The sequence below is a fragment of the Loxodonta africana genome, chromosome 3 (genome assembly GCF_030014295.1).
Source record: "Loxodonta africana isolate mLoxAfr1 chromosome 3, mLoxAfr1.hap2, whole genome shotgun sequence".
Taxonomy (NCBI): Eukaryota; Metazoa; Chordata; class Mammalia; order Proboscidea; family Elephantidae; genus Loxodonta; species Loxodonta africana.
This window is the reverse complement of record NC_087344.1, coordinates 156,855,850-156,866,866: the sequence shown is the minus strand read 5'-3', so window position 1 is coordinate 156,866,866 and position 11,017 is coordinate 156,855,850. Positions and strand designations below refer to the sequence as shown.

The window sequence follows — 11,017 nt, the reverse complement described above, 5'->3', positions numbered from 1 at the left end:
GTAAGTCACAAAGCACTATGCAAATGATATGATTAATAAATAACAATTAAAGGGACAACATACAGCAGAAAGAACTTGGACTTCTAGTTGGAAAGGTTTACACCGAATACCAGTTCTATTATCTAAAGTATACGGTAGCATTTTCTTCCCTTCCCACAGAAGGAGTCTAGCACAGTTCCCTTAGATAAAGACCCCAGGCTTAAAAGGGCTGAATGGTAGCATGATCAGAACTTCATCCCACAACTTGCTAGTTTAAGGCAAGGAAGATAAAATCTTCTCTCTGACTTATCACAGATAAGCCTGCATTAGAGCAGGGTAAGAATCCAAGGCTCTGACCTCTGTTGGGCCATTTGGTGACTGTGGCTTCTGGAAGAACAGATTAACTACAGTTGCTCCATCCAGCCCATGCTCTAGATAAAAGCTATGGATCAAATGTTCCTGAGAAATGTAGTTGGATAACCAACTTTCTGACCTTCAGTCTATGTTCTCTGTGGCTACACAGGCATAGTAAGCACAGAGTATGATTTTAATTTGCAAAATTTACAACACTTGGCTAGTGCAAGCAGAATAAATAGCAAATCAAAGTCTTGAAAGGATTTAATAATGTGTGTATTATATGACTATGTTTTGGAAGAAAATAGTATTTGTAGTTTAAAGATAGTGGGTAATATCGAAGGATTCAACTTTAGAACAGTAAGTTGTATAGCAGACTGCATACCTTCTGGCTGAAGAAAAGCTTCCTGCTGCTGGCTAACTGCTGCCAGGTGTGTCTGCAGAGGTTCATAATTCTCTGAAGATATTTTAATCACGCTGCTTATGGGAATGCCAAGCTCAGTCATAATTGCTAAGAGTTGAGGATTGTTGAAGCCCACAACTATAATGTAATGCTGGGCACCATCATCTGGCTCATCGTCTGTTCAAAATACCATACAGAAGAGCAGTCATCATTTAAAAGGAGAACAGGTTACACTTAGCCAGTTAGCCAGTTCAATGGCTATATACATTATGCAAGCATTTATAATCCCTCTGGCTTGCCAAAAACCATCCAGTTGGCTGGAATGCCGTCACGTTGACTGCTTTTCATTATTGCCCTTCCAGTAAGAAGGCTGTGGCCTTTGCACAAAATGTTAAATCACTTTTGCAAATGAAATGTAGGCGTAATAGGAGGACAAACATACACGGGCCCTGTGGTCATGGAAAATGTGCGCTTGGGTCTTTGTCAAAGTTTAGGCTGCAACTTTTTTTTTTTGGTTCTAATCTTTTTTGAGCAACATCTGGCTTTACTCCTGAATTACAAGTACCTGCAGCTTTGTGGTATTTTATAAATAGAGGCGTTTACAGGACAGGGAAATATTGAAAATGGACGTGTGCCCTACAAAAAGACTGCGTGTTTATGTCAATAGGTATGGGTGCTGAGTATAGTTCATGTAACAACTATGTCTGTATTGCATTAAATTTTAAAAAATTATATTGTGCCCTTTCCTAAAAATTTTATCCCCTGTTTTACCCTGGCTATACTGTTTTATTAATATTAAAACATGAATTTAACTTAAAATGTGATATTCTGGGGGATGAGAATAAGGTTACTTGTAGTTATACTTCAACATTGATAGTACATCAAAACATTATATTTCACAATATCCTGTTAAGATCACCTTATAAACAGTGTGACAAAGGCATAAAGTTGTAGTGATTTGTCTTTTATCTCTAAATAAACCAGTGCTGATATGACCCATGAATCCATAATGTCTCTTCCTAAGTCCGGTGGGTTTAAAGCAGAGATATGTGAGAGGATTCAATTGGTAAAGGGTGTGAAAATCCATCTCATGTAAATACAATACAGATAATAACAGGCAAGTCCATTTGGGTTCAAGGGATGGGGCAATGAATTACTTATAGCTGCCTAGGTTGAATCGTTTTTATATCAATAATCTAAAAGGAAAAATTTCTAGTTACTTTATCTAGTACACATTGATAGTGGGAAAATTTAGGGTCAGGAAGCTATGTGTTCAGCATGAGCCCAAAACGAGTTGGTCTGATTTTATTACACTGAATCTGTATTTCTCTCCTGACAAGAATTACTTAGTATTCTAATTATGCATACATTTCTTTTATGTCCCCAACAAGATACTAAGCTTCTTGGGGGCACAACTGACTTGCTATTTCCTCCTTTATTTGCACTACGTAAATGTGCCTAGCAAGACACATGCTAAATAAATATTTGTTGAAAGCATAAAAGAATTGCAAATAGAAATATTTTTCTATTAGGGTGTCATGGGCAGTAAGAGATTTATGGTTTTACACAGAGTGAAAAGGCTGGAAAAAATTAAGCATAGTTATTGGAATGATTTCCCAAGTTATTTCATAGGTCGTAAAGCAAGAAGTTAAAGGTAACCAACATGGGAAGCATCTTACTGACCAATGTAACTTTTGGTGTCATCTTCTTCTCCCCTCCGTTTTAACTCAGTGGTCTTTTTCACTGTTGCATTTGCCTCAGGCTGATCCTTTCCCTTTCCTCCTCCTCCTTTGGCAGCCTTGGCACTTGGGACCTTCTTCTCTTTGGGAGATTTTCCTTTTCCTTTATCCTTTTCTAACTTAAATCTGTCTTCCACCACCTGGAAAGAGAAAATAATTTTTTTGTTTTTTTTTTCTCCAAATTATGCAGCAAATAAGCAATGGCTTTTCTACTGCCAAGTGATTAATTCTTTCTATATTTCACTCAATCAGTTGTTTATTCACTCATTTTTCATTTATTATTCTCCGGGTGAGGATAGCAGAGATTGCAGTTTGAGCCCAAGTTGTCCTACATTTGTACGTGAGGACTGGAGGGGTGGGTACCAGGAGGTTGTTAACATAAGGAGCCTTCTGGGAGAGAATTCAACCTAAGGGAGAGTTACCTAAAACAAAACAAAACAAAAAAACAAACCCGTTGCCAACAAGTCAATTCCAAATCATAGCAGTCCTATATGACAGAGTAGAACTGCCCCACAGGGTTTCCAAGGAACAGCTGGTGGATTCAAACTGCAGACTTTTGGTTAGCAGCCAAGCTCTTAACCGCCATGCCACCAGGACTCCAAAGAAAAGTTAAGTGTGGCCTAATAAACCACTTCAGTTGTTTGGTGGAAGGGGAGAGAGGAGGGAGAATGATTCTGAATACATTGTGGTGTCAGGGATTGAGATTTATCTTTTGGCCTAACCCTGGGGAATTCTTGTCTGAGTCTTAGACATGGGTGGGGTTGTTCATTAAAAACAAAACAAAGATTAAAAATAAAATGAAAACAGGAGCAGCAGTTTTCTCTAAAATCTCCATGATAAAGTTTTCCATAGTTGAGTAATGCACTGGTCATTTTTAAAGGTTAAAAATTATTTTGGAAACCCAGCACTAACTTTTTGTTATAATGCTACTTACACATGCACAGATATAACCTATGGTTGCTAGTCAATGCATTCAAAGATGGGCCTGGCACAAAACATCAGTTGGCAACATGGGTTCCCTACTCACTGCGCTGGAGGATACTTAGATTGCTGTAAATACCTAATTTCCCATTAGATTTTTCTTTACAAACAATTGCCAAAAACTTTGTGCAGTATTTCATAATGTAATTAGGCTTTCGATCAGTGTATTTATAAATACAAATAGGCTGTGTTGATTGAAATAATGGGGCAGTACTTGATCATAAGGTGGCCATCCAGAAGACCCAGAACATGCCTATATTGTTATTATTTCCATACTCAACAAAATAGAAAACAAAACAAAATTAAACAAATTATTGTAGCAACATTTTGGATACCTACTTCTTTCCCTGAAGTCGTGAAATCTAAGTTCGAAAAACTCTGCTTTAAGATGTTAAGGGGGCCAGTAGAAGACATATTGCTTTGGCACCCAGCTAACAGAGTGTAACACAGAGAAGACAGGGACATTTTTCCTACTCCATGTGGCCTCTGGATGTTGAGAGCTCTGGAGAATTCAGTTCTGCTTTGGCACCCAGGGCTAGTGTCAGTGGTGCCCATGCATTCTCCACCTGCACCTAGCCCTGTTATGAACCTGCACCACCCCTAGTACCTATTCCTCAGCAGGAGAGGGAAACATGAGCAGAGGCTAGAGGTGTCACTCCCAGTTGTAGGGTGGAAGCAGGCACAGAACCATGAAAGGACCTCATCAGTTCTAGAAAAGAAAGAGCAGTTCAGTGTGGACAGATAATATGCCAGTGGTAAAATGAACACCTTAGCAATGCTGAGGTGGAGAGGGGGGAAGGAGGGGGAGATAAAAAGAATATGTACCTGAGTTGGAAGTGGAAAAAAAAAAAAAAGTTGGAAGTGGAGGTTAAGGGCAATAGCTCTGTGCCAGATTGCAAAAGAGGGGTTAAAAGGGAAGGAGGACATTGTCAAAATCAAGCTTGCCAAACTTCCCTAATGTCTCTGGTAGCTTAGCCCCGCGACACAAATGAATAATCTCAACCATAGGGTATTAGAGAGAACAGAAGTTCTGAAAATGTGTGGGATATCAGTATTCATTTATTCACTCGTTCATTCAATGCCTATTTCTCAGAGCTTCAATTGCCTTGCCAGGTTTCCTCAGCAACAGAGGGGAACATCAGCAGGAGGTGTCACTCACAGCCTTGGGGTGGAGGCAGAGAGGAGAGTACAGGGTAAGGTGCAGTACTATGAAAAGGCCCCAGTATTTCTCTCTGTACCAGGTATAAGTTAGTGCATAATGTGGGCTGGGCTCTGCCCCCTTGAGCTCATGGCCTGCTGGGAGAGAAAGATAAAAACCACATAAACAAAAAGATAAAAATATAATTAAAATTTTTAATGGATGTAAGGATAAATTACAATGTAATAATAGAAACACAGTTGTGGAGGTCTCCCCAGATAGGTTGGTGATGGAAGGCCTGTCTGACAAGGTGACGTTTGAACGAAGACCTGAAAGATGAGAAGTCATCCATTTGACAAGCAGGGCAAAAATGAAGTGTGTATGTGCAGGACCCGAGGCATAGAGGAACTTGGAATGTTTAAGGAACTGAAAGGATATGAGTGTAGGAGGAGAATAATGGGCAGGAGAGTGATACAAGATGAGGTGGAGGAGGCAGGGCATAAACCAGGTCATCCAGGGATTTGGAGGCTGAGGAAACAAGTTTCCGTTTTACTAAAAATGCAATGGAAAGATCTTCAAGGGTTTTAAGTTGGGGGATAGTACAGTCTTGCAAAACTGGAAACAAGAAAGCCAGTAAGAAAATTCTAGCTATAGTCCAGATAAGAGCTAACAGTGGCTCAGATTAAGGTGTTGACAGAGTGGAAAGAAATGAAAGGACTTGAGAAGTATGTTGGATGTTGAAACCAGGGCTTAGAACAATTCCCCACCCTCCTCCCACCCCTGTTCGACCCTCTGCTGAGACTTTGCATTTCTACCGCAGATATACTGAATCAGAGCCTACATTTTAACAAGATCTCCAGGTGATTCTTATGTATACAGAACAAGGTATACGCAAGAATACATAAAGTATGTCTAAATTTTAACAAGATCCCAAAATCTACATTTTGACATGATCACCAGGTAATCCTTATGTATACATAAGAATACATAAGTATACATGTGTGCACATAAGAGTCACCTGGAGATCTTGTTAAAATGTAGATTCTGCTTCAGTATACTGGGGTGGAAATGCAAATTCTCAGCAGAGGGTCAAACTGGAATGAACTGCTTGGAAGCCCTGGTTGTAACAGCAGGAGTTGCTGAAAGATCAGATATAAGAAGTGAATTAAGGAGGCAATATCAAAGATAATGCCCTGGATTTTAGTTTGAACAACTGGTGGTTGATGATGCCACTTATGGAGATAAAGGCAAATGATTTTCCACTGGTCCCACTCCATCTGGAGCAGGGGAGAATGAAGAAAACCAAAGACACAAGGGAAAGATTAGTCCAAAAGACTAATGGACCACAACTACTACAGCCTCCACCAGACTGAGTCTAGCACAAATAGATGGTGCCCAGCTACCACCACTGACTGCTCTGGCAGGAATCACAATAGAGGGTCCCAGACAGAGCTGGAGAAAAATGTAGAGCAAAATTCAAACTCACAAAAAAAGACCAGACTTGCTGGTCTGACAAAGACTGGAGAAACCCTGAGAGTACGGCCCCTGGACACCCTTTTAACTCAGTACTGAGGTCACTCCTGAAGTTCACCCTTCAGCCAAAGATTAGACAAGCCTATAAAACAAATAATAACACATGTAGTTCAACCATATATACGAGACTAAGTGGGTACACCAGGCCAGGGGGAAGGACAAGAAGGCAGGAGGGGACAGGAAAGCTGGATGAATGGAAATGGGAAACCCAAGACTGAGAAGAGGAGAGTGTTGACACATCACAGGGTTGACAACAAATGTCACAAAACAGTATGTGTATTATTTGCTCAATGAGAAACTAATTTGCTCTGTAAACCTTCATCTAAAGCACAATAAAAACAAGTAATAAAAACAGAAATTTTTTTACTTAAGTAGGTGGACTATTAAGAGTGGTCATGTTAAATTTGAGATTCTCATGAGATGTCAAGAAGGCAGTCGAATACATATATTTTCTTCTCAGAAGAGGTATTTCGCTGGAGTTACAAATTCAGATGTGGGTAACATAAAATATTAATTAATTGCATGTAAAGAGAAGCACTCACCTTGGGTAAGAGTTCTTGAGAAATATGAGAATTTAGGCTGGGATCAAGCCCTGGGGAAATCCAACATTTACCAGTTAGGTATAGGAAGAGATTCCAGCAAAAGAGAAAGAGAGGCCAAAAAGGTAAGATAGAGTGTAAAGCCACAGAACGAGGCCAAAAAGGTAAGATAGAGTGTAAAGCCACAGAACTAGGGGCTGAAAAGGGCAAAAACAAGCACTGAAAGTTGTAGGTAACAATGCCAAGAACAGTTAAGGTGGGGGCAGAAGCAAGTCTGAAGTGAGCTGATGAGAAAATGGGATATAATGATAGGAACCACTTGTGTGGACAACTGTTTTGAGAAGTTTGGCTGTGAAGGGGAAGCAGAGCTCTGAGTTCTTCAGTGGATGTGAGGCAGTGTGTGGTTAAGGCCTATCTGTATGTATGTAAAGTTAGGTGATGTTGTCTTTTGAGGCTGATGGAATAATCCAGGAGAGAAGGAGACAATGAAGGCATGGGAGAGACTAAAGACTTTGGGGAGGGAAGATGGGGAAAGATCAAGAGCATGTGTCAGTGACCGGTTTTTGATAGAGGAGACATTTTCTCAGTTTAATAAGAGCAAGGAGAGGAAGGGTGGCTGGGAGCAGATACAAGAAAAGGAGTGACTTTCATGATGTTGAGAATGTTGAGGAAGTATTTAAATTTTCTGAAGTGACTCTATGAGGCAAAGTCATCAGCTTAGGATGGTTAGGTAAGAGGTTTGAATAAACAAGAAAATGCAGTCATTTCAGAGAGTGGGAGAGCAAGCATACCATAGAAATATGGAAGGACTCTGCCAGTGTTAACAGCTTATTGGAAATTATGAGACTGTGAATCTTAAAATAAAACCAATAGCAGGAGGGGACAATGGATCCATAGATCCAGTAGGATCCATAGAAAGGAGGTTACGATGTAGCTGAAAATATTTTGTGGGGGAATATTGGATCATACCCAAGAGGTAAGGATAAGAAATTGCCAAGATTAGAGAAATGTGGCATCTCAAGATTTTGGAGCTGATGGGGGCTTTGGTAATAACAAGTTTCAAGTTGCAGCCATGGGAGTGAGTACCTGAGGTGAAATGGAGGAACTGACCATTAGAGAACTAGAGGCTAGTAGAAAGATGACTGACTATCAATTAAAAAAAAAAAAAAAAAAAGAAGTCAGAGAGACCGAGAACGGCAGTGCACATTCAATATTGTCTTGGTGGATTGAAAGGAGGGTCTGGGAAGCCTGAAAAGTATATTCCTGTGGCCAGGTGGCTGCATCAGGTTATCAGAACAGCAAACCATGAACTAACACCCCTAGTTTAGTCTTGAGGTTCTCTACATAACTTTCTGATAATTTTACTTCCTATGTACAGTTTGTTTATAGGGAGAAAATATTCAGTTATGGCTAATATGTCAGTTATGTAAAATTGACAGTAATATTCACAGTAGTGAATTAGCAAACAGCTATTCTAATCATCACTGTCATTGTTGTCATCATCATCATCATCAACAATCTTCAACATCACAGTTTCTACTTATTGAGTTCTTACTATATACTAGCTATTTTATCTCATGAGGAGTTCTGGTGGTGCAGTGGTTAAGCGTTTGTCTGCTAACTAAAGGGTGGCAGTTTGAATCCACCGTCGCTCCTTGGAAACCTTATGGGGCAGTTCCACCCTGTCCTATAGGGTCACTATGAGTCAGAAACAACTTGATGGCCATGGGTTTGGTTTGGTTTATATCTCATGAAGTCTTCACAACAACTACAAATGGTAGAACGTGATTCTCCTTTTTCAAACGAGGAAACTGAAAATCATACAGGGCACTCTAACAGCCATGCCTTGGATCACGGCAAGTTCACTAAAGTGAAATACCCTGTGCAGCTCCTAGCCTTGCCACAGAGAAACTCAACTTGGCCTCAAAATCCACAAGTAACTTCCACAACTTCAATGTTAAATAAAATCTAAGGATGATCTTTTGAGCTCAAGAGAAGAAGCCATTTTAACTTAAATTATTCTAAAGTTCATCAGCAAGAATAAGAACTTATTCATTTATACATCCATCCTTTTATTCCATCAGTCATTCTATAAATATTTGCTAAAATTAAAAAAAAAAAAAATTTTTTTTGTAAGACCATAAGGGAGTCAACTCATCCTACAGACTTATCTAAGCAGGATATGAAAGTCTGTACAACCACGTAATTCTCATTCCTTTTCAGCCTCTTTGCAAAGGTTAAAGTTCTATAAGGGCAGGAACTCCCTGAGCCCTTTCTCCTGTGATGTTTCTTGGCATCCAAGAGCGAGCAGAGCTGTACAAAACCAAAATTTCAAAGTAAGTGGCAAATTCTGATAGCAGAGATAAGCTCTGCAGTAGGACTGATGCTTTCTGGACATCATCTTCTTTAATTTGATCTTAAAAAGCAACCTGAAAAATGGCAAATGTTATTCCTATTGTATACATTAAGACACCCAGCTTGCCCAAAGACACTCTGCAAAGGTAGAGTCAGGGTTTCAACATAAGCTGGTTTGACTCCAAACACTAAACTCATTTTCTTTCTATGGTTTGCCTTCTAGTTTCAGTCTTTGACACTGTTCCAACTTCTTTCCCAGGCCTGTTTATCCTTCTTCTACTCTGTCTTTCCAAGGGCCAAATCATACTTGCTGATCACTCTCTTGTTTCTCCATAGTGCTCCACCTCCCTCAGCTACTCTTCCTACATCATGCCTTCCTCACAAAATAAGTCCTTTCTCTCTTTCTTTTTGTCTTTGCATTCCCTTAGAGAGGCCAAACTTGGGACACTGGAGAAAAAATCTTTTAAACTAATTTCTATTCACATTGAAATGATCAATCTCTACCTCCCTTTTAAAGAGGACCCTTAAACATCCCGACTTATTTCTTTAAGTAATTTTTATGATCATCATCATAATAATTACTGTTGAAAAAAATTAGAAAAAATATTTTAAAAACTTAAAAAAGTTACCACAACTCCACCACCTAGAGAAATTGGGTGAAGAAGAAAACAGTGCATTTTTTCAAAGTATTTTTATATAATTTTTCTCTATATATAGCTTAGTGTCTTGCATTTCCCATATAACACTACTGTATTTTGTAGAATTGGTAGAATTTCAGGAAGTACTACTATGTGAAGAATTTTGGGGGTAGAGAGAGAATTCTCTGGTGCAGGGAAACCACACCACAAAGAGAAGCTCCAGGTCCAGAGAAGGCCTTGGTGGATCTCTGAATATGCTCCTTCCCCTACCCAGTCCTTCTGTTCCCCCACGATGACTTCAGTATATGGTCTGTTTCCCACTTCCTTGACCCTCCATACTCAGGCTGTACCAGGACAGTCTCTTTGTCCCTCTGGTTGTAGACAGTGATTGGCTGGTTGGTCCCCAGAATTCTATCCTGGCCCAAAGGTGAAACATCTTTTTCTACCAAGTCTCAATCATAGGAAAATTGCCTTCTATCTCTTCTTTCCTTCCCCTCTATTCACTTACATTCCCAAACATGGGTTTAGTCTTGAGATTGGTGGGTGGGTGTGGGGTTGACCAGATTAGCTGAGAATTCAGCAAAGTTGACCCTCTCCTAAATCATAGTTATGGATTGAATTATGTTCCCCCAAAAATGTGTGTATCAACTTGGTTAGGCCATGCTTCCCAGTATTCTGTGGTTGTCCTCCATTTTGCGATTGTAATTTTATGTTAAAGAGGGTTAGGGTGGGATTGTAATACCCTTACCAGGTCACATCCCTGATCCAATGTAAAGGAAGTTTCCTTAGGATGTGGGCTGCACCAACTTTTATCTCAAGAGATAAAAGGAAAGGGAAGCAAGCAGAGAGTTTGGGACCTCATACCACCAAGAAAGCAGCACTGGGAGCAGAGCTCATCCTTTGGACCAGGGGTCCCTGCGCCTGAGAAGCTCCTTGACCAGGGGAAGATCGAGAACAAAGACCTTCCTCCAGAGCCAACAGAGAGAGAAAGCCTTCCCCTGGAGCCAACACCCTGAATTTGGGCTTTTAGCCTACTTTACTATGAGGAAATAAGTCTCTCCTTGTTAAAACCATCCACTTATGGTATTTCTGTTTTAGCAGGACTAGATGACTAAAACAATCATCAACTAAACTTTGTTCACACAAACTCTTTCTTTAGTCTTTCTTGCTTTTACATAACATAGCATGTGTGTTCCCATATTACAGTCATCTACTCAAAACCTAAAAAAAAAAGAAAAGAAAAAGAAATTCCTGCCAGTTGCTCAAAACCAAAAAAAAAAACAGAAAGAATTCTTGCCAGTTGAAGGCAAGAATGTTGGAGGGTTGCATCCAAAAGGCCCTTCTCTCCACCATGTTTG

At 39.9% G+C, this 11,017-nt stretch overlaps 1 protein-coding gene across 2 annotated transcripts in view; it reads right to left on the bottom strand.

The window, feature by feature from the left end:
- SPAG17 (sperm associated antigen 17) overlaps positions 1-11,017 on the bottom strand; it is a 259,459-nt gene that overhangs the window by 167,527 nt on the left and 80,915 nt on the right. For both annotated transcript variants that reach the window (XM_064282366.1, XM_003409619.4), the window contains exons 5-6: positions 2,420-2,615; positions 719-913 (exon numbers count right to left, since the gene is read on the bottom strand). In XM_064282366.1, the coding sequence (XP_064138436.1) occupies positions 719-913; positions 2,420-2,615 (391 nt within the window). The remainder of the gene's footprint in view (positions 1-718; positions 914-2,419; positions 2,616-11,017) is intronic.